Here is a 23,655-nt window from a genome sequence, read left to right as displayed (position 1 = left end):
GTCTGACTCTTCGTCTTTCTCTCTCTCCATGTCTTTCACTGCCTCTGTATATCAATCTCTCCCTAACTCGGTCTCTCTCTCTCTCTCTCTCTCTCTCTCTCTCTCTCTCCCTCTCTTTCTCTGTCTGGCTGTCCATTCATCCCTCTCTGTCTGTCTCTTGCTGTGTCTCTCTCTCTCTCTCTCTTTTAATGTCTGTCTAAAAATCTGACCTTTTCTCTTTTAGTATGTCCATCTCTCTCTCTCTCTCTTTATCATACCCCTACACACCTCTTCCAGGTTTTGTTTTTCCTCCGCGGACGTTTAAACAGGTATCCTTCAATCGCACCTCCGTTGAACAGCACAGGCTCCCCACAGGCATCCTAAAAACGCACACACACACACACACACACACACACACACACACACACACACACACACACACACACACACTATAACACAACAAAACGCTGGCATACATTTATAACTTATTATATGGCATCGCTACGACACTGACTCTCTGCTGGACGAGCAAGTGCTGATGTTCCAGGTTCTTCCTTCTGTTCACGCATTCAGCTGAGAGTCCAGACAGCTGTGGACACAAACACACACACTGAACTTTTATCATTTACAGTCTCAAGGTTAAAGCACATGTGTGTGTGTGTGTGTGTGTGTGTGTGTGTGTCTATGTACCTCAGCTGCCATGGTCTTCATAGTGGGCTCTAGGTCTTTCAGTAGGTCAAAGCCCTGATGGAAAAACGTGTTCTGTGCATGACAGAAGGAGAAAACCTGCAAACAACAAGGCATATAAAAAGAATGTGAAATTCCCAACAAAAAATAAACAAAAACAAACAAATATCTATAATTTATACATTTGTGCACACTATATGGGCAAATGTTTGTGAACAAGATCGGTATGTTCTTTTTTTGAACATCTCTTTTCCACAAATTTATTTCCTGTTATAATTAGCTCCAATCTTCTGGGAAGATGTTCCACTGGATTGTGTGGAGCTTTGGTGGAGCTTTGTGTGAGATCTTATTCATCCACCAGGGTGTTAGTAAAGTCAGATCCTGATGGAGGTGAGGGTGAGGAGGCCTGGGGTGATGTTCCAATTCATAATGTTCAATAGGGTTGGGCTCAGAGCTCTATAGCAGGTGATCTTCCACTCAAACTCAGGGAAAGTATATATTCATGGAGCTGGCTTTGTGCACAGGAGAATTATCATGCTGGAACAGGTTTGGGTCTCCTGGTTCAATCGAAGGGGAACATTTCATGCTCCCACATCCAAAGATGTCCTCTAAAATCGTGTGTCTTCAACTTTGTGGTAACAGTTTGTGAAAAAACACATATGGCTGCTAAAGTCTGGTGGCTCAACACTTCTAACCGTATAGTGTAAAATGTTCAGGATTTAGGACTTTAACTAGTCGACTTGTTGTGTTTAATACTTACCGAGTTCAGGACGTCCACCTTCTGCTGAGTCAGGAAATTATTCAGCTGAAAAGAATAGGAAAAAATTAAAATAATTCACGACTACGTAGTGAATGGTGTGTCATTTAGGACGTGTCCACACTGGTGTCTTAGTCATCATTTTATTCATGTGGCATACGAAATGAAAGTGGGGTGTGATTTGGGACACGTCCTGGGTAGACAAATGATCAGTGGTTCACTTGTGTTCACTACTTTGTGTTAACTGCATGTGTGTGTGTCAAAGGTGTTGGTTGGTTTTGGTACATGTGTGTCAAAGGTGTTGGTTCTTGGAGTGTGTGTGTATTTGTGTGTATGTGTGTGTGTGTGTTACCTGTAGGCAGTAGTCCAGACTGCAGTGTGTGTAGCACTTGCGTGTTGCGAGCAGCAGGTGTGTGTGTCGCTCAGCTTCAGCCACTTTGTGCTGTGGAACCTGAGCGCTTTTAACCAGCGCCGTGTTCAGCTCGTCTCTGATCCGCACACACTCACAGCGAGCATCACGCAGCGGTGGGAGGAACCTGCACACACATACATGCATACAAATGATGCACAATTATGTATGAATAAGTGTACCTGTGCAGCAAAAAAAAATATTTGTGTGTCTGTGTTGTGTTGCAATAGACATACTGCGTCAGTAGATTTGTGAGTTGTTGTGTGATCGCTCTCCGAGTCTGGTCAAGCAGCATCTAAACACAATATACACATTTATCAACTGACTCAAACACTGTGTTGATGACTGGTTCAATGAGATACTGACTGAATCAGTGAGGTACTGGCTAAATGAATTAAAAACTGGCTGGCTCACTGAAATACTTCAAAGAGGTACTGGCTGAGACAATGAGATATTGGCTGACTCAAAGAAATAGTCACTTACTCAATGAGATACTGGCTGAAAATTCAATACTGACTGACTCAATAAGCTGATTCAATGCAATACTGACTGAATCAATTAGCTGATTCAATGCAATACTGGCTGGCTCACTGAAATACTGGCTGACTCATTGAGGTACTGACTGACTCATTGAGATAAGTCAGTCTAGCTAAATCTATGAGATACTGGATAATTCACAAACATATCGGCTTAAACAATGAGATACTGGCTGAATTAATGAGGTAATGGCTGACTCAATGATGTAATGGCTGAATCAATGAGATACTGGCTGACTCAATGAGGTACTAGCAGGTTTAAAAATATATCTGCTGGCCAAATAACCAAGTTATTGACTGAATTCCAGGAATACTGGTGTTGAAATGCTAAATGACTTTATGAGGTCTTGACTGACTCTCTAGGGTAGCAACTGACTTACAGCGGTATTACAGGATTTTACAGGAACACTGACTGACTTGCTGCAATACTAACTGGCTCGCTAAGTTACTGAATTATCTATTTCTAGTGTTTAAAAGAGAGAAACTTAGGACTCACCATGTGGAAGTGGATCATCTCCTGCAGAGCCTGATTAAACTGCTGCAGACAATTCTACAAACACACACAAATGTCATAGGTTCATTAGATTTGTAGGTGTTGTAAAAAACCTGATTGACACATCGATAGATACACACACTCACCTCTATAACAGTGTTGTTTTTATGGTGGGACGTGAGCTCGGCCAAAGCGGATATGAAGAGCTGATTGGACGAACAAAAGACCTGACCGTCCTCCACCGTCTTATTACACGACCTCATCACCTGCAAAGATAAACAAGGTCAGGCACATGGGCATAAAGCCACACACAGTTCCCAAAACTTAAAATCCTTACCTTCTCCATGCGACTTTCCAGCTGCTCTAGGTCATTCTCACAGCGCTCCAAAGATAGCCTGTGGAAGCGATGGCAGAAATCGGACATGACTTCAAAACTTCTGTGGTAAGGGATCACAATATATAGCATTTTTGTTCCCTCTCTCGCCTAAAAATGTCCTTTCCTACCCGACCGACTTTTTTCACACTAAGAATTATCAAACTTTGATCAAAATGTCTGCGATTGATGCATCAGCATCCTGTACATCATGCAGATACTACATTCGTCTGGCTTCCATAACAAAATAAAACAGTGTAGGACACTATGAATTTGTACAGCACAGACATTTTTACAGTCTCAAGCAGCAGAGGTAATCAATACACACAAACAGCTTTCTCTCTACACAATATGATAGAATAAGGACAAACCAGATGAAGAAACGTAGTGAAAAGAACTAATCATCTATTATTTTGCTGATCCACTGATGAACTGAGCTCAACAAAGCCATGAGACAGAAAAAAGGCCTGATTTTAAGTATCCTGAGCGACTTTTACCTCAGACAGACACACATTTCAAAGATCCAAGCTCAATACAAGTAAACGGACACATGTACAATTCTTTCTTTACTTAATAATGGGTTTTGTTTCACACTTTTACCACCAGGCAGATGCCACAAGAGTGTCAAAAGCAGAATTTTCAAGGCTGAAAAACAATTTTTACAAGAAGGCCATCAGGTTTGTCAACAACACCCATATACAGCCTTCTTTCCTCATATCACTAAAGGCACAGATCACCCTCTGATACCGAGAGGCATCAACTACCACTATCCTTACTACACCTAGACACACACAATGCAAACAACCCTCAACTACATCTGCATCCTCTATACACCCTATTGTGTGTGTATATATATATATATATGTAAGTATATATACACTGGACAAAATTATAAATGCAACACTTTTGTTTTTCCCACATTTTTCATGATCTGAACTCAAAGATCTAAGACTTTTTCTATATACACAAAAGGCCAATTTCTCTCAAATATTGATAACAAATCTGTCTAAATCTGTGTTCGTGAGCACTTCACTCCCTTTGCCCAGAAAATCCATCCACCTCACAGGTGTGGCAGATCAAGATGCTGATTAGACAGCATGATTGTTGCACAGGTCCGCTTTAGGCTGGACACAATAAAAGGCCACTCTAAAATGTGCATTTCTCTACCATAAGCCGCCTCCAAAGGCGTTTCAGAGAATTTGGCAGTAGATCCAACCGGCCTCACAACTGCAGACCACGTGTAACCACACCAGCCCAAGACCTCCACATCCAGCATCTTCACCTCCAAGATTGTCTGAGACCAGCCACCCGGACAGCTGAACTCGGTTTGCATAACCAAAAAACTTCTGCTCAAACTGTCAAAAAGCGTCTCAAGGAAGCTCATCTGCATGCAATTCATCCTAATCGGCGTATACAACAGCGTGTTCCAGTTCCTGCCGATATTCAGCATCTTCACACAGCCATCGAAGAGGAGTGGACCAACATTCAACAGGCCACAACTAACAACCTGATCAACTCTATGTGAAGGAGATGTGCTGCACTGAGTGAGGCAAATGGTGGTCACACCAGATACTGACTGGTTTTCAGACCCCCGGACCCCCAAATACAGTAAAACTGCACATTTTAAAGTGGCCTTTTAATGGGGCCAGGTTAAAGTGTGTAATAATCATGGATTATTCATGGACGGATTTTCTCGGTGAAGGAGAAGAGCTCACTAACACAGATTTAGACAGATTTGTGAACAATATTTGAGAGAAATTGGCCTTTTGTGTACATAAACAAAGTCTAAGATCTTTGAGTTCAGCTCATGAAAAATGGGGGCAAAAACAAGTGTTGCATTTATCATTTTGTTCAGTGTGTGTGTGTGTGTGTGTGTGTGTGTGTATAATTATATATATATAATTCCAATAAAGTCAATAGTTTAGTCTAGTGTAATATTACTAGGGCGCAGAATGATTGCGCATGCGCAGTGCGTCTATGAGTCCTACCTGAAGCCCGGAGAGTCCCGGATGCACTCTTCAAAATCCAGGAAGTAATCCATACCGGGTTTTAGAGATCGCCTACACGTCCGGTTTCTTTCAATATCATTAATGTTACTTTTAATATTCAATGCAAACGTTGCTCATAAAGGAATGACAAAAAAAATGCAAAATACATAAAACAAACTTAAAAAATAAACGCTTCCGGTCTTCATTAACGCGTCGCTGAGGAGATAACGGAGATGTTTCCAGGGCGTATAACGGAAACCATTTCGAGAGCTCAAAGAGTAGATTATCGCTTAGAGAAAAACCGTGTAAAAATAATAAATAACTTTCATTTAAAATGTTTATATAACATGTTTTGCGTGTGTGTGTGTGTGTGTGTGTGTGCAGCCTGGAAACGCAGCAGCTGTTCTCCTGTTACACACACGGGTTTTCCGGACAGCCTCCGTGTGAAGCAGCGTGTAACCGCCTGCCACAATACAAGTCAACCGCTTTTTCTTTTATTCCCTTCCACAACAAGGTAAAAACTTCCATTTTGAAACGTATTGCTATTTATTTATTTAACAAAACATTAATTATAACCCTATTCCTATATTCCAAAACACATGTGACACAATGTTATTACATTGTAGTTACAGCGGTGACATTGCGGGGGAAATTATTTATTGAACAAATAATCTGAATAATAAGTGACAAATAAATGAATACAAATATATATATATATATATATATATATATATATATATATATATATATATATATATATATATATATATATTTGAAATTTAATTTTTAAAAATCTCAGTAAACCCTTTAGCTGGAAAAGCTAGTTTGATTGGATATGCGTCCTGTCAATCATTTTATAGCGGTTATTCTTGAATAAGAGGGGCGGGGCTTTATAAACATGGGCGGGATTATTCAAATATCCAACTGTTGAGAGCTGCAGCAACGCGAACGTCGTTTCAAAAGTATTGGGACACTTGACTTTTCCTGCCGTATGTGGTTCTTCCTCAAAGTGTTACTACATACTCGAAAGCATGCACTTGTAGGACTTTGGATTTCACATGCAGTGGCAGGAAATAAATAAATGACAGAAGGAATTAACAAAAAAAAAACAGTCTTGAGAAGTGTTTCATTTCTAACGCATGGGGTTCCATTTCCTTTTTATCAACTACAATAAATACAAACACTGCATTTGGGACAACGTAAGGATTTTTATTTAGTTGAAAATCCCAACACTCAGCATCAAAGTCTTTTAGAAATGTCCACATCGAGATGAATCGAACGCAACACGAAGCCGAGCACTCCGCTGATGAGCGTGAGAGAGAAACGTGTCAGAATTCAATGGAGATCAGGATGACTGTGACGTTGTCTGCGCAGCCTCGCCTCACTGCCTCGGTCGCCAGTTTCTGACAAGCGGCTTCGTACCGCGCCTCCTCCACAGTCTGGCCCTCCTTTGTCTCCACCGACTCGTCCTGGAAGACAGAAGAAGATCGGAGATGAGAGAGAGAAGATGGACAGACGAACGGTTGCAACTTCAGGCAGTACGCCAAACCGAGCACTGAATCCACTGCTAGTCTGAATTCTTATAGGTTTCTATGGTTACAAACCATCATTTAAATCTCCTCCACCAACACCATTATTCAGTCTCCACTACTTCAATTATCAATCAGCCTTAAATCTTCTAAATTACCATCACCACTACCAATCAGCACCATCAATCAGCCCTAACTCTCCACCATCACCATTACCAAAACCTACCTTCACCAATCAGCCTTTGACCTTCACTACCATCACAACCACCAACACCCCTAGACCTTCACAACCATCACCAATCAGCCCCAGACCCTATTATCATTATCAGTCAGCATGAACCTCCAATCCTAAACTACACCAACAAAAGATCTCCAATGTTCTCATCTCCAATGTTGCCCAAATCCATCATCATAATGAACCGGCTCTAAAGTGGTTACAAACCCCAAACCCTCTGTCCTTAATGCCAATCCACCCAAAACCTACATCTTCATCATTGTCCTACCAGAAACTAGAACCATCATCCCACTAATCTGCTCACAACCCCCATTAATAATCATCACTATAATGTGCACACACACACTTACACACCTGTAGAAATTTGTTGACAAACTGAACAGCCCCGTCTGCTGAGAACACTTTGAAAAGTCCATCGCATGCCAGAATCACAAACCTAAACACACACACACACACACATACACACACACACACACACGGAACAACAAAGCACAATGTATTAACACACAACTTACACAAACACAATTTACGCACATTTCACACAACCGAACATGGATCTACAGCACAAAGCTAATGGTAAATGTGTGTGTGTGTGTGTGTGTGTGTGTGTGTGTGTGTGTGTGTGTGTCTCACCTGTCTTTTGGGCTGAGTGTACAGCGTCTCAGGTCAGGTGTAGAAATCACTCCACAGCGTTTATACTGACCATCACCGATCGAGCGGGAAACTTCTAACACGCCTAACACACGGCCATCTCTGCACACACACACACACACACACACACACACACACACATTACAGTCCACTGGGAGCAACCAAATCAGGAAGCGTTCCATAAACCTTAAACCCACCGGACAGTTCCTCCTGCTCTCTGTATCCTCATGCGCTCTTCATAGATGGTGGGATTGTGTTCTTTACTGAGAGCCACAGATACACACTTCTCCTCCCCGTCCTCATTGTGCTCCATACGACACAACACTGCCTAAACACACACACACACACACACACACACACACACACACACAAATCTAGAGTACCTGCTTTATCCTGATATGGGTTGTGCTGAATTTAATACACTGTATCGGCAAAAGTATTGGGACACTGAATTTTCCACCCATTAAATTTTCCCTCATACACCCACACACACACACCCTTATACACCCTCACACATCCTCATACACCCACACACACACACCCTTATACACCCTCACACACCGTCAAACATGCCATTATACACCCCATAAACCCTCATATGCCCTCATACACCTCCGCAGACATCCTCACACACCTCCAAAAAACTATGAATGAGCTGATGAATGTAGTGAAATGAACAGAAAGTACTCACTCTGCTGTCTCCCAGATTGGCAACATACAGATCATCATCCACGGCCAGCATGCATGTAGCCGTGGAGCCGTCCTTCCATACTGGCTTCCTGCAACACACACACACACACACACACACACACACAAGTTGTTCAATTAGGCTGTGCATTCCTGCGACCTGAACCCACAACATAAACATTAATAAAATAAATCTTTATAATATTGTTGATATAAATATAATAAACTCGAACCCAAACACTTACTGACTAGAGGCTTTTTTCAGGAATTCCTCGTCTGTGTTGCGAAACGTGTCGAGCAGACATTTCCTCACCAGCTTGTCCAGATTTTCGACTTCTCCTGAGCGAAAACACAGAGTTCAAAATAGCACGGAAAACAAGTCTGACAGTGAAATGAAGTGTCTGTGAGATCTGGGTGGTGATCAGGGTCATGATGATGACTTGGGGGGATTACCTTTAGGAAATTTGCTAAGTAGTGTGTGATGCAGATGTTCTGCAGCAAACTGAGACGCTCGAGCACCACCATGACCGTCAAACACAGCAAAGTACGCCAGCCTGGACCTGCACGTACACACAAACACGACATTTACCACAATATAAAGTGTTCATGAGCAGCCCTCGGCTGTGTCCCAAACCACTCTTGGGCTCACAGATGCATGAGGCCCTGGGTGTTTTGAAATGAAATTGTAGACAGATTTGGGATTCAGCCTGTGTAAACAGTGTGTGTGTGTGTGTGTGTGTGTGTGTGTGTGTTTCACTCACACGTGTGCAGGCAGCGTCTTAGCATGCGCGTGGAGGTCCGGCAAAATGACATGAGCATCCTGCATATCTTCTCGCTCGCCACGCCTGGCCGCCACAAAACCCTTCAGCTTCACCAGTCCTGCAAACACACACACACACAAACACAATAAACAGATCCACACACACTCTGACACACCCCGTGTAATGGTGTGCGAGTGCAGAAATGCCGAAAACCTTTACAAACTTTCTTTTCCGCCTCATCCTCTTCGTCCGGGTCCCGGTATCTCTTTTGGCCCCGGATCTGCACACTGGATTCGTCTTTACTGCCTAAACGCATAAACAAACAAACAAACAACAAACAAACAGTTTATGTTGAACTGATATGCAGGTGAAGAGTCCTGGGATGAACTTTAGGAGTCTTTATGAATACAGCAGCAGTTCTTAGGTATACATTCTTATACATATACATTCTCCAGGCACAACTATCACCTAAAAAAAAGAATTAGACTTTGAAATGATGTATGTTTGGTTTTTTTTAATTTACTTCCAAAATGTGAAAATGAGAGACTGCAGCTAATCTTAAAATTCAGCTGAACTATGCTAGCTTTTGTCTGTTCTTCCCTGTTTTAACGCCAATACCAGATAAAAGCCTCATGAAAGGTCTCACAAAACGATATTCATAACGTTTTTCGTTTCATATCGTAAATACTCACCTTTACAAATAAAATATATAGAAAACATTTCTATAAATATGTCTCTATAGCTAGTAAGCTAGTTCGCTAGCCGAGACTAGCTAGCTCGCGCGCATCAACTGGGGTTAAATAGGAACCTATACAAAAAATTATAACGGAAAATATTGTTTTTTCTTTATAATTATTATTATTTTATTATTTTTGTCTTACCCGAGTTTGTATTGCTCGTAGGGGCAGGCAGGTCTGCAAACAAATCCATCTCGATATTTAGAAGCAAGCTGGAATCACTACTAGCTAATATGAACAATTTCTTACTTTATATGCATATATGTTTTTATATATTTATCTATTTCGTGTGAATTGAAAGAAAAAATCTAAATTGTATATACACGCTCAATACCGAGTCTGATACCTAGCATTTAGTGTATTGGCTCGGGTTCATTTCTAAATCCATGCTTTACACGTTAGTGTTCCCTACACAGGGAGGAGGGAAAGGGGTTGTATTACAGCTGGTGTATCGCGCCTATGAAGGGAGGAAAAGCCGTTTGTAATACAGCCCGAGTGTGAACAGAACGGAGAGTTAAGTTAGTTATTATTAAGTGTTCGAGGAGAAGTGCGACGTGATGGGGAAAAAATAAAAACGAACGTTAATAAATGTACAAATATGTAAAAAAATATATATATATATATATATATATATAGTTTTCTTTTTTATATTAGTAATGCTTAAATAATAACAATGAGGTCCCGTACTTTGTCCTGCGTTGGTGGTATAGTGGTGAGCATAGCTGCCTTCCAAGCAGTTGACCCGGGTTCGATTCCCGGCCAACGCATCGCTTTTTTTTATGTTAATTTTTATTTTAGTGTTTACACAGTTCTTTATTTAGAATTATTAAAATATTCACATCCCTATTTAAAATATGATTATTATTATTATTATGGTGGTAGAATTGGAAGTGGCCACACAGTCATACGTGTACAGTTAGTACAGCAGGGGGCTCAGAACACAACCCTGGGGAGCTCCAGTGCTGAGGGTGAGGGTGGATGAGGTGTGTTTTCCCACCCGTACAGCTTGTGGTCTGTCAGTCAGGAAGTTAGAGATCCATTGACACAGCGGCAGGCTGAGTCCCAGGACCTCCAACTCAGAGGTGAGTGTGGAGGGAATTATAGTGTTAAAGGAATTATAGTGTTAAAGGAGTGCTCAGGAAGATCAAAGCAAGGAAGTCTGCGGGCCCAGACGGCATCAGCTCCAGGCTACTAAAGACCTGTGCAGACCAGCTGTGCGGCATATTGCTGTACATGTTTGACCTAAGCCTGAAGCTGGGAAAGGTGCCACAGCTATGAAAAACATCCTGCGTGGTGCCTGTTCCAAAGACGTCGCGCCCAAAAGACTTTGGGAACTACCGACAAATAGCACTTACCTAGCATCTAATGAAGACATTGGAGAGGCTGGTGCTCACTCATCTCTGGCCTCTGGTGAACCCATCAATGGATCCACTTCAGTTTGCCTACCAACCTGGCATTGGAGTGGAAGACGCAGTCATCTTCCTTCTAAATGGGGCTATTTCACACCTGAAAAAGGCTGGGAGCACTGTGAGAGTCATGTTTTTTGACTTCTCAACCTGCGCTCCTAAAGGATAAGATGGTGTACATGGGAGTGGACCAAAATCTGTCTCCCTAGATACTGGACTACCTCACAGACCGACCACTGAAAAAGAGTGAGAAGTGGAGAAGAGTGATGTGGATGTGGTGAGGGAAGACATGCAGGTAGTTGGTTTGAAAGAGGCAGATGTAGCGGACAGGGGGGAATGGAGACGGATGATCCGCTGTGGCGACCCCTAAAGGGAGCAGCCGAAAGAGAAGAAGAGTAAATAAATGGGACTGAATTCCGCGATGAATGGATTTGTCAGATGTTTCTCACATGCGTTGGTGGTATAGTGGTGAGCATAGCTGCCTTCCAAGCAGTTGACCCGGGTTCGATTCCCGGCCAACGCAGCTCTAATTTTTTTTTCTAAAATAAATTCAGTTTGATTTGTAGATTTGTTTAAATATGTAAAAGGACAGTGTACATTGTTAAAAAAAAATGTTTCTTTACAGTCTCTGTAAAGAATAGATATAGATTTATAAATGCGTTCATGTAAGTTAATCACTAATTAATTAACCAGTGAGAATGGCAAATGAAAAACTCCTTTTGAGACCTTATTTAGACTGAAATTAATATAAACAGTCTGCTACAATGGTTCACAATCACCATGAACAGTTTCACACTCGAGTCTAAATCAGTGAACAGTTGAGAACCTCGGCAGGAAAACTAGAATGAATGGACGTTCAGTGTCACCCAGATGAGTACAGGTTTCCTTTGGAGTTTGGTTCCTCTCAAGGTTTTGCCTTGCTACTCTCACGACTGGCTCAATCATTAGGAATAAACCTATAGGGACTAATTTATAAATGCAATTAAATGTACATTTATATTTGTGATCTATATATTCAGACGTTTTTAAGTTCTATAGTTCTTGTATTCCTGAATATATCCCAAAACAGTAAGCTGTGACCGAGTTCCCGGATGAGTGTATTTATCACCACAGTATGTGAGGACTTGTGACTGTGAGTCTGACATGATTGTCTGCAACACTGGAGCCCATGAACGGTTCTAGCCCCGTTTCTCTTCACCGTCTACACTGCAGACTTCATGTTTAGCTCAGCAACCTGTCACCTGCAGAAGTTCTCTGATGACTCTGCCATCGTCGGTCTGATCACGGATGATGATGACAGGGAGTACAGAGGACTTATACAGAACTTTGTGGACTGGTGCCAATGGAGCTGCCTCCAGATAAATGCGGGGAAAACCAAAGACCTGGTGGTGGATTTCCGTAGGCACAAACACACTTCATTACCACCAGTGAACATTCAGGGGAAGGACATTGTGAGAGTGGACTCTTACAAATACCTGGGTGTTCACATTAACAACAAACTGGACTGGACAAACAGTTCTCACTGACTAGAACATGGCTTGATTACGAGCACCAGATCTGTGACTTGCTTAATCTGTCTGACATTTCGATTGTGGTAAATTAATCTTTCTCTCTTTCTCTTGCTGCGCTCTATTGTAATTCTCGATGGATTCTACAAATCACTTTCGTGTCTCAACTCATGATGCGTCAGGTCCGATCTATCCCACATTTTCTATCTAGCCTGTTTATTTGCTGTGTACATACCGGAGCTTGTATATTTTCTTTGGGAATTTTTGGCTTTTTTTTATTTTTTATCTTGTCTGTAATTAGAGTGGAAATACTGCTGTAATTATTGTATTTTATTATTATTATTTATTGTGAACATTCAGGGGAAGGACATTGTGAGAGTGGACTCTTACAAATACCTGGGTGTTCACCTTAACAACAAACTGGACTGGACAGACAACACTGAGGCAATTTATAAGAAAGGGCAGAGCAGACTCTTTCTGCTGAGGAGACTAAGGTCTTCTGGAGTGCAAGGAGAGCTACTGAAGACCTTTTTTGACTTTGTGGTGGCGTCAGCCATATTTCATGGTGTGGTCTGCTGGGACAGCAGCATCTCTACTGCAGACAGGAAGAGACTGGACAAGCTGATCAGGAAGGCCAGCTCAGTCCCAGGGATTCCCCTGGACACTGTACAGGAGGTGGGAGAAAGGAGGATGGTAGCAAAACTATCATCATTGCTGGAGAACGCCTTTCACCCCCTGTATGAAACCGTTTCATCGTTAAGCAGCTCCTTCAGTAACGGACTGTTACATTCTAAGTGTCTGAAGGAGCGATACAGAAGGTCTTTTCTCCCTGCTGCTATTAGACTTTACAATCAAAGCTGCTCCCAGTGAACCAGTCACAATAATACACACTGTTATTACTGTTTAACTGTGTAATAATCCGGGCAATATGTGCAATATTACCTGCAATATGTGCAATACCACCTGTGTGCAATACTACCTGCAATACGTACTTTTTCCTTATTTGTATTTATACATTGTGTTGTGTATATACTTGTTTACTATAGTATGTGTCTATTCTTTTATATATTTGCATTTATTTTGTTTTAATTTTCTTTTTGCTGCTGTAACAAAGATATTTCCCCACTGTGGGACGAATAAAGGTATATCTTATCTTATCTTATATTATCTTATCTTATCTTATCTTACCTTATCTTATCTTATCTTATCTTACCTTACCTTACCTTACCTTACCTTATCCTATCTTATCTTATCTTATCTTATCTTATCTTATCTTATCTTATCTTATCTTATCTTATCTTATGAAAAAAATATTCATAAATAATCTCCATATTCAAGCTGCTGTTGTGGTATTGTATGAGGAAGTCAGGTGTGTCAGAGAATTATGTGAGGGTGGTGCAGGTATGATGTATGAGGACAGTGTGACAGCAGTGAAGTGTGCAGTAGAAACAACAGACTGGTTCAAGGTGAAGGTTGGATTGCATCAAGGATCGGCTGCGAGCCCTTTTTTTTGTTTGCAGTGGTGATGGACAGGTTAACAGACGAGGTCAGACAGGTGTCTCCATGGACTATAATGTTTGTGGATGATATTGTGATTTGTGGTGGGAGCAGGTGGAGAAGAGCCTGGAGAGGTGGAGGTATGTGCTGGAGAGAAGGGGAATGAAAGTCAGTAGGAGTAAGACAGAGTGCATGTGTGTGAATGGCGGGGTGAGTGGATGGGAGCGGTCGCAGGGAGAAGAGGTGGAGGAGTTTAGGTAACTGGGGTCAACAGTGCAAAGTAATGGAGAGTGTGTTAGAGAAGTGAAGAAAAGGGTGCAAGGTGGAGTGGGTGGAGAAGAGTGATGTGGATGTGGTGAGGGAGGACATGCATGCAGTTGGTTTGAAAGAGGCAGATGTAGAGGACAGGGGGGAATGGAGAAGGATGATCCGCTGTGTGACCCCTAATGGGAGCAGCCGAAAGAGAAGAAAATTAATGAAAAAATGAGAATGAGTTCCGGAATGAATGGATTTGTCCCGTCTCTCACATGCGTTGGTGGTATAGTGGTGAGCATAGCTGCCTTCCAAGCAGTTGACCCGGGTTCGATTCCTAGCCAACGCAGAGCTAATCTTTCTTGGCTAAAACAAAATTCAGTTTGATTTGTAGATTTGTTTAATTCTGTAAAAGGACAGTGTACATAGTTAAAAAAAAAGTCTCTTTACAGAATTAAATAGATGTATAGATATAGATTTATAAATGCGTCCATGTAAGTTTATCACTAATTTATGAACCAGTGAGAAAAACCCAGCTATTAGGGGGGCACAAGCCAGTGCACTCTTAGTGCCGGTCCCAAGCCCGGGTAAATGGGGAGGGTTGCGTTAGGAAGGGCATCCAGCGTAAATCATGTGCCAAATCAAATATGCGGATCACAAAGGAGAATTTCATACCGGATCGGTCGAGGCCCGGGTTAACAACGACCGCCACAGGTATCGTTAGCCGACAGGGTACCGGTGGAAATTGGGCTACTGTTGGCCGAAGGAGGAGAAGGAGAGGAGGAAGACGTCTACAGAGACGGCAGGAAAAGGAGCAGTGTAGGAGAGTAGAGTTTCGGGTTGGTACTTTAAATGTTGGTACTATGATGGGTAAAGGGAGAGATAGCTGATATGATGGAGAGGAGAAAGGTAGATATGCTGTGTGTTCAGGAGACCAAGTGGAAAGGGAGTAAGGCCAGGAACATTGGAGGTGGGTTTAAACTGTTTTATCATGGTGTGGATGGGAAGAGAAATGGTGTAGGGGTGATTCTGAAGGAAGAGTACAGTAAGAGTGTAGTGGAGGTGAAGAGAGTTTCTGGTAGGGTGATGATCGTGAAGGTGGAAGTTGAAGGATGATGATAAATGTCATCAGTGCCTATGCTCCACAAGTTGGCTGTGAGATGGAGGAAAAGGAAAGATTCTGGAGTGAATTAGATGAAGTGGTAGATGGTGTACCTAGAAAAGAACAATTGGTGATTGGGGCAGACTTTAATGGGCATGTAGGTGAAGGGAACAGAGGTGATGAGAAGGTGATGGGTAGGTATGGTTTTAAGGAGAGGAATGTGGAAGGGCAGATGGTGGTAGATTTTGCTAAAAGGATGGAAATGGCAGTGGTGAACACGTATTTTAAGAAGAAGGAGGATCATACGGTGACGTATAAGAGTGGAGGAAGGTGCACACAGGTGGACTATGTGCTATGCAGGAGATGCAACCTGAAGGAGATTGGAGACTGTAAGGTGTTGGCGGGGACAGTGTAGCTAGACAGCATCGGATGGTGGTCTGTAGGATGGTTTTGGAGGCGAAGAAGAAGAGGAGGAAAGTAAGGATTGAAAGAAGAATAAGATGGTGGAAACTGAAGGAGGAAGAGTGTAGTGTGAGGTTCAGGGAAGAGGTCAGACAGGGGCTTGGTGGTGGTGAAGAGGTGCCGGATGATTGGGCAACTACTGCAGGAGTGATGAGGAGGCAGCTAGAAAAGTACTTGGTGTGACATCTGGAAATAGAAAGCAAGACAAGGAGACGTGGTGGTGGAATGAGGAAGTGCAGGAGAGCATTAGGGGTAAGAGGTTGGCAAAACAGAAGTGGGATCGACAGAGTGATGAGAAAAGTAGGCAGGAGTACAAGGAGATGCGGCAGCAGGTAAAAGGGATGTGGCGAAAGCCAAGGAAAAGGCATATGAGGAGCTGTATAAGAGGTTGGACACTAAGGAAGGAGAAAAGGATTTATACCGATTGGCCAGGCAGAGGGACCGAGCTGGGAAGGATGTACTGCAAGTTAGAGCAATAAAGGATAGAGAGGAAATGTGTTGACTAGTGAGGAGAGTGTGTTGAGAAGGTGGAGGAGTATTTTGAGCAGCTGATGAATGAGGAAAATCACAGAGAGAGAAGGTTGGATGATGTGCAGTTGGTGAAGCAGGATGTAAATAGGATTAGTAAGGAGGAAGTGAGAGCAGCGATTAAGAGGATGAAGAATGGAAAGTCGGTTGGACCAGATGACATACCGGTAGAAGCGTGGAGATGTTTAGGAGAGATGGCAGTGGAGTTTTTAACCAGATTGTTTAACAGGATTCTGGAAGGGGAGAGGATGCCTGAGGAATGGAGAAGGAGTGTGCTGGTACCGATCTTTAAGCATAAGGGAGATGTGCAGACCTGCAGTAACTACAGGGGAATTAAGTTGATCAGTCACACCATGAAGTTATGGGAAAGAGTAGTGGAAGCCAGGCTGAGAGAAGAGGTGACCATCTGTGAGCAACAGTATGGTTTCATGCCAAGGAAGAGCACCACAGATGCCTTATTTGCTTTGAGGATGTTGATGGAGAAGTATAGAGAAGGACAGAAGGAATTGCATTGTGTATTTGTGGATTTAAAGAAAGCGTACAACAGAGTGCCAAGAGAGAAGTTGTGGTATTGTATGAGGAAGTCAGCTGTGTCAGAGAAGTATGTGAGGGTGGTGAAGGACATGTATGAGGACAGTGTGACGGCAGTGAAGTGTGCAGTAGGTACGACAGACTGGTTCAGGGTGAAGGTTGGACTGCATCAAGGATCGGCCCTGAGCCCTTTCCTGTTTGCAGTGGTGATGGACAGGTTGACGGACGAGGTCAGACAGGAGTCTCCCTGGACTATGATGTTTGCAGATGATATTGTGATTTGTGGTGAGAGTAGAGAGCAGGTTGAGAAGAGCCTGGAGAGGTGGAGATATGCGCTGGAGAGAAGGGGAATGAAAGTCAGTAGGAGTAAGACAGAGTACATGTGTGTGAATGAGAGGGAGGGCAGTGGAGTGATGCGGTTGCAGGGAAAAGAGGTGAAGAAGGTGGAGGAGTTCAGGTACCTGGGGTCAACAGTGCAAAGTAATGGAGAGTGTGTTAGAGAAGTAAAGAAAAGAGTGCAGGCAGGGTGGAGTGGGTGGAGAAGAGTGACAGGAGTGATTTGTGATAGAAGAGTATCTGCAAGAATGAAAGGGAAAGTTTATAGGACTGTGGTGAGAGCTGCGATGTTGTATGGATTAGAGACAGTGGCATTGAGTAAAAGGCAGGAGGCAGAGCTGGAGGTAGCAGAGCTGAAGATGTTAAGGTTTTCATTGGGAGTGACGAGGATGGACAAGATTAGAAATGAGTTTATTAGAGGGACAGCGCATGTAGGATGTTTTGGTGACAAGGTGAGGGAGGCGAGATTGAGATGGTTTGGACATGTGCAGAGAAGGGACATAAATTATATTGGTAGAAGAATGATGAAGATGGAGCCACCAGGTAGGAGGAAAAGAGGAAGGCCAAGGAGGAGGTTCATGGATGTGGTGAGGGAAGACATGCAGGTAGTTGGTGTGAAAGAGGCAGATGTAGAGGACAGGGTGGTATGGAGACGGATGATCCGCTGTGGCGACCCCTAATGGGAGCAGCCGAAAGAAGAAGAAGAATGAACCAGTGAGAATGGCAAATGAAAAACTCCTTTTGAGACCTTATTTAGACTGAAATTAATATAAACAGTCTGCTACAGTGGTTCACAATCACCATGAACAGTTTCACGCTCGAGTCTAAATCAATGAACAGTTGAGAACCTCAGCAGAAAAACTAGAATGAATGGACGTTCAGTGTCACCCAGATGAGTACAGGTTTCCTTTGGAGTTTGGGTCCTCTCAAGGTTTTGCCTTGCTACTCTCACCACTGGCTCAATAATTAGGGATCAACCTATAGGGACTAATTTATAAATGCAATTAAATGAACATTTATATTTGTGATCTACATATTCAGACGTTTTTTAGTTCTTTAAACTTGTGTTTTTGTAAATCCTGAATATATCCCAAACCAGTAAGCTGTGACCGAGTTCCCGGATGAGTGTATTTATCACCAAAGTATGTGAGGACTCGTGACTGTGAGTCTGACATGATTGTCTGCAACACTGGAGCCCCGCAGGGAACGGTTCTAGCCCCTTTTCTCTTCACCGTCTACACTGCAGACTTCATGTTTAGTTTAGCAACTTGTCACCTGCAGAAGTTTCTTTGATGACTCTGCCATTATCGGTCTGATCACAGATGATGATGACAGAGGACAGAGGACTTATACAGAACTTTGTGGACTAGTGCCATTTTAGCTGCCTCCAGATAAATGCGGGGAAAACCAAAGAACTGGTGGTGGATTTCCGTAGGCACAAACACACTTCATTACCACCAGTAAACATTCAGGGGAGGACATTGTCAGAGTGGACTCTTACAAATACCTGGGTGTTTACCTAAACAACAAACTGGACTGGACACTGAGGCAATTTATAAGAAAGGGCAGAGCAGACTCTTTCTGCTGAGGAGACTAAGGTCTTTTGGAGTGCAAAGAGAGCTACTGAAGACCTTTTTTAACTCTGTGGTGGCCACAGCCAGATTCTATGGTGTGGTCTGCTGGGGCAGCAGCATCTCTACTGCAGACAGGAAGAGGTTGGACAAGCTGATCAGGAAGGCCAGCTCAGTCCCGGGGATTTCCCTGGACACTGTACAGGAGGTGGGAGAAGGGAGGATGGTAGCAAAACTATCATCATTGTTGGAGAATGCCTTTCACCCCCTGTATAAAACCGTTTCACCGTTGAGCAGCTCTTTCAGTGACAGACTGTTACATCCTAAGTGTCTGAAGGAGCGTTACAGAAGGTCTTTTCTCCCTGCTGCTATTAGACTTAGAATCAAAGCTGCTCCCAGTGAACCAGTCACAAAAATACACACTGTTATTACTGTTTAACTGTGTATTAATACTACCTGTGTGTCATCTCCAGGTCAAGATCCAGGTCATCTCCATGTCAAGATCTCCAAATAACACTTCATGACTCTCTGCTCTCCCCTTCAGCCACTGCTCGTAACCTTGGGGTAACTATGGACAATGAACTGTCCTTCTTCCCACATGTCACTAATGTTGCTCGTTCTTGTCAATTTCTTCTCTATAACATCCGAAGGATTCTACCATTTCTGTCCATACAGGCTGCCCAGGTGCTTGATTAGTCTCTTGTCATTTCAAGACTTGACTACTGCAACTCTCTGCAGGCAGGTCTTCCCCTGAACGCTATTCGTCCACTGCAAATGATCCAAAAACACAGCTGCACGACTTGTGTTCAATCAGCCCAAGTTCTCCCACACCACCCCACTGCTGCGCTCCCTTCACTGGCTTCCAGTAGCTGCACGTATCAGATTCAAAACACTGATGCTTGCCTACAAGGCCAAAAATGGACCAGCACCATCTTACCTCAGTGACCTTATCACATCTCGCACTGCACCACACTGTCTGAGATCCTCCAGCACTGCTCGACTGGTACCTCCTTCTCTCAGAATGAGAGGTAAGTACACCTCAAGGCTCTTCTCTGTTCTGGCACCGAGGTGGTGGAATGAACTTCCCCTTGATGTCCGTACAGCAGAGTAGCTGACTATGTTCAAGCGATGACTGAAGACCTACCTCTTCCTGAAATACTTAAATTAGCACTTCCGAACTTGTAGAATTCAAGGGTTATATTTATATTAAGTTTGTAATCTTGCGTACCAGTGTTGATTTATTCATTACTAGAGACTCAAAGCACTTTTGTACGTCGCTCTGGATAAGGGCGTCTGCTAAATGCCGCAAACGTAAATGTAAATGTAAATATTACCTGCAATACGTGCAATACCACCTGTGTGCAATAATACCTGCAATACATACTTTTTCCTTATTTGTATTTATACATTGTGTTGTGTATATACTTGTTTACTATAGTATGTGTCTATTTTTTTATATATTTGGATTTTTTATTATTTTTTTCTCTCTTTGCTGCTGTAACAAAGATATTTCCCCACTGTGGGACGAATAAAGGTATATCTTATCTTATCTTATCTTATCTTATCTTATCTTATCTTATCTTATGACAAAAAATATTCATAAATAATCTTCATATTTAAGCTGCTGTTCTGGTATTGTATGAGGAAGTCAGGTGTGTCAGAGAATTATGTGAGGGTGGTGCAGGTATGATGTATGAGCACAGTGTGACAGCAGTGAAGTGTGCAGTAGGAAGGACAGACTGGTTCAAGGTGAAGGTTGGATTGCATCAAGGATCGGCTCTAAACCCTTTCCTGTTTGCAATGGTGATGAACAGGTTGACAGACAAGGTCAGACAGGTGTCTTCATGGACTATGATGTTTGTGGATGATATTGTGATTTGTGGTGAGAGTAGGGAGCAGGTGGAGAAAAGCCGGGAGAGGTGGAGGTACATGCTAGAGAGAAGGGAAATGAAAGTCAGTAGGAGTAAGACAGAGTATGTGTGTGAATTAGAAGGAGGGCAGTGGAGGGGAGCCGTTGCAGGGAGAAGAGGTGGAGGAGTTTAGGTAACTGGGGTCAACAGTGCAAAGTAATGGAGACTGTGTTAGAGAAGTGAAGAAAAGAGTGAAGGATGGAGTGGGTGGAGACGAGTGATGTGGATGTGGTGAGGGAAGACAAGCAGGTAGTTGGTTTGAAAGAGGCAGATGTAGAGGACAGGGGTGAATGGAGACGGATGATCCGCTGTGGCGACCCCTAATGGGAGCAACCGAAAAAGAAGAATGAAAAAATGGGACTGAATTCAGGGATGAATGGATTTGTCAGATTTTTCTCATATGCGTTGGTGGTATAGTGGTGAGCATAGCTGCCTTCCAAGCAGTTGACCCGGGTTCGATTCCCGGCCAACGCAGCTCAAATTTTTTTTTTCTAAACAAAATTCAGTTTGATTTGTAGATTTCTTTAATTCTGTAAAAGGACAGTGTACATTGTTAAAAAAAACAATGTTACTTTACAGTCTCTTTACAGAATTAAATAGATGTATAGATATAGATTTATAAATGCGTTCATGTAAGTTAATCACTAATTAATGAACCAGTGAAAATGGCAAATGAAAAACTCCCTTTGAGACCTTATTTAGACTGAAATTAATATAAACAGTCTGCTACAATGGTTCACAATCACCATGAACAGTTTCACACTCGAGTCTAAATCAGTGAACAGTTGAGAACCTCGGCAGAAAAACTAGAATGAATGGACGTTGCAGTGTCACCCAGATGAGTACAGGTTTCCTTTGGAGTTTGATTCCTCTCAAGGTTTTGCCTTGCTACTCTCACGACTGGCTCAATCATTAGGAATAAACCTATAGGGACTAATTTATAAATGCAATTAAATGTACATTTATATTTGTGATCTATATATTCAGACGTTTTTAAGTTCTATAGTTCTTGTATTCCTGAATATATCCCAAAACAGTAAGCTGTGACCGAGTTCCCGGATGAGTGTATTTATCACCACAGTATGTGAGGACTTGTGACTGTGAGTCTGACATGATTGTCTGCAACACTGGAGCCCCGCAGGGAACGGTTCTAGCCCTGTTTCTCTTCACCGCCTACACTGCAGACTTCATGTTTAGCTCAGCAACCTGTCACCTGCAGAAGTTCTCTGATGACTCTGCCATCGTCGGTCTGATCATGGATGATGATGACAGGGAGTACAGAGGACTTATACAGAACTTTGTGGACTGGTGCCAATGGAGCTGCCTCCAGATAAATGCGGGGAAAACCAAAGACCTGGTGGTGGATTTCCGTAGGCACAAACACACTTCATTACCACCAGTGAACATTCAGGGGAAGGACATTGTGAGAGTGGACTCTTACAAATACCTGGGTGTTCACCTAAACAACAAACTGGACTGGACAGACTGTTCTCACTGACTAGAACATGGCTTGATTACGAGCACCAGATCTGTGACTTGCTTAATCTGTCTGACATTTCGATTGTGGTAAATTAATCTTTCTCTCTTTCTCTTGCTGCGCTCTATTGTAATTCTCGATGGATTCTACAAATCACTTTCGTGTCTCAACTCATGATGCGTCAGGTCCGATCTGTCCCACATTTTCTATCTAGCCTGTTTATTTGCTGTGTACATACCGGAGCTTGTATATTTTCTTTGGGAATTTTTTGCTTTTTTTTTTTTTTTTTTTTTATCTTGTCTGTAATTAGAGTGGAAATACTGCTGTAATTATTGTATTTTATTATTATTATTTATTGTGAACATTCAGGGGAAGAACATTGTGAGAGTGGACTCTTACAAATACCTGGGTGTTCACCTTAACAAAAACTGGACTGGACAGACAACACTGAGGCAATTTATAAGAAAGGGCAGAGCAGACTCTTTCTGCTGAGAAAACTATGGTCTTTAGGAGTGCAAGGAGAGCTACTGAAGACCTGTTTTGACTTGTGGTGGCCTCAGCCATATTCTATGGTGTGGTCTGCTGGGGCAGCAGCGTCTCTACTGTAGACAGGAAGAGACTGGACAAGCTGATCACGAAGGCCAGCTCAGTCCCAGGAATTCCCCTGGACACTGTACAGGAGGTGGGAGAAAGGAGGATGGTAGCAAAACTATCATCATTGCTGGAGAACGCCTTTCACCCCCTGTATGAAACCGTTTCATCGTTAAGCAGCTCAAGCAGTCACGGACTGTTACATTCTAAGTGTCTGAAGGAGCGATACAGAAGGTCTTTTCTCCCTGCTGCTATTAGACTTTACAATCAAAGCTGCTCCCAGTGAACCAGTCACAATAATACACACTGTTATTACTGTTTAACTGTGTAATAATCCGTGCAATATGTGCAATATTACCTGCAATATGTGCAATACCACCTGTGTGCAATACTACCTGCAATACGTACTTTTTCCTTATTTGTATTTATACATTGTGTTGTGTATATACTTGTTTACTATTGTATGTGTCTATTCTTTCATATATTTGCATTTATTTTGTTTTATTTTTCTTTTTGCTGCTGTAACAAAGATATTTCCCCACTGTGGGATGAATAAAGGTATATCTTATCTTATCTTATCTTATGACAAAAAATATTCATAAATAATCTCCATATTCAAGCTGCTGTTGTGGTATTGTATGAGGAAGTCAGGTGTGTCAGAG

General features: G+C 42.5%; 2 protein-coding genes and 4 non-coding genes across 8 annotated transcripts in view; 4 read left to right on the top strand and 2 right to left on the bottom strand.

Annotated features, from left to right (window-relative positions):
- zgc:162872 (BAR_ACAPs and ArfGap_ACAP domain-containing protein) overlaps positions 1-5,690 on the bottom strand; it is a 9,814-nt gene extending 4,124 nt beyond the window's left edge. The window contains 10 exon segments of the mRNA XM_046862253.1: positions 268-359; positions 494-568; positions 670-765; positions 1,427-1,471; positions 1,776-1,959; positions 2,069-2,127; positions 2,865-2,918; positions 3,008-3,127; positions 3,199-3,256; positions 5,223-5,690. Coding sequence (XP_046718209.1) covers positions 268-359; positions 494-568; positions 670-765; positions 1,427-1,471; positions 1,776-1,959; positions 2,069-2,127; positions 2,865-2,918; positions 3,008-3,127; positions 3,199-3,256; positions 5,223-5,275 — 836 coding nt within the window. The 5' untranslated portion in view covers positions 5,276-5,690.
- Positions 5,691-6,410: 720 nt separating this feature from the next.
- LOC124394155 (integrin-linked kinase-associated serine/threonine phosphatase) lies at positions 6,411-10,217 on the bottom strand. Of its 3 annotated transcripts, none has more exons than XM_046862263.1 (10): positions 9,967-10,217; positions 9,299-9,391; positions 9,086-9,203; positions 8,778-8,884; positions 8,570-8,660; positions 8,329-8,416; positions 7,835-7,965; positions 7,620-7,739; positions 7,341-7,422; positions 6,411-6,691 (listed from the first exon to the last, which is right to left on the bottom strand). In XM_046862263.1, exons 1-10 carry the CDS (start codon positions 10,013-10,015, stop codon positions 6,551-6,553), a joined length of 1,020 nt encoding a protein of 339 aa, XP_046718219.1. In that variant the 5' UTR covers positions 10,016-10,217; the 3' UTR covers positions 6,411-6,550. The 3 variants fall into 3 exon arrangements, with proteins under 3 accessions (XP_046718219.1, XP_046718218.1, XP_046718220.1); XM_046862262.1 differs by having other exon boundaries at positions 8,570-8,663; positions 9,967-10,215; XM_046862264.1 differs by having other exon boundaries at positions 8,570-8,663; positions 9,309-9,391; positions 9,967-10,025.
- Positions 10,218-10,517: 300 nt separating this feature from the next.
- trnag-ucc lies at positions 10,518-10,589 on the top strand. Its single transcript has one exon. It is a non-coding gene; the product is annotated as a tRNA-Gly (tRNA).
- A 1,090-nt stretch (positions 10,590-11,679) lies between these two features.
- Positions 11,680-11,751, top strand: trnag-ucc. Its single transcript has one exon. It is a non-coding gene; the product is annotated as a tRNA-Gly (tRNA).
- Positions 11,752-14,762: 3,011 nt separating this feature from the next.
- On the top strand, positions 14,763-14,834 carry trnag-ucc. The gene has a single exon. It is a non-coding gene; the product is annotated as a tRNA-Gly (tRNA).
- A 6,493-nt stretch (positions 14,835-21,327) lies between these two features.
- Positions 21,328-21,399, top strand: trnag-ucc. Its single transcript has one exon. It is a non-coding gene; the product is annotated as a tRNA-Gly (tRNA).
- Positions 21,400-23,655: the final 2,256 nt, after the last annotated feature.

This window comes from Silurus meridionalis, chromosome 12 (genome assembly GCF_014805685.1).
Source record: "Silurus meridionalis isolate SWU-2019-XX chromosome 12, ASM1480568v1, whole genome shotgun sequence".
Taxonomy (NCBI): Eukaryota; Metazoa; Chordata; class Actinopteri; order Siluriformes; family Siluridae; genus Silurus; species Silurus meridionalis.
This window is presented reverse-complemented; position numbering and strand designations above follow the sequence as displayed.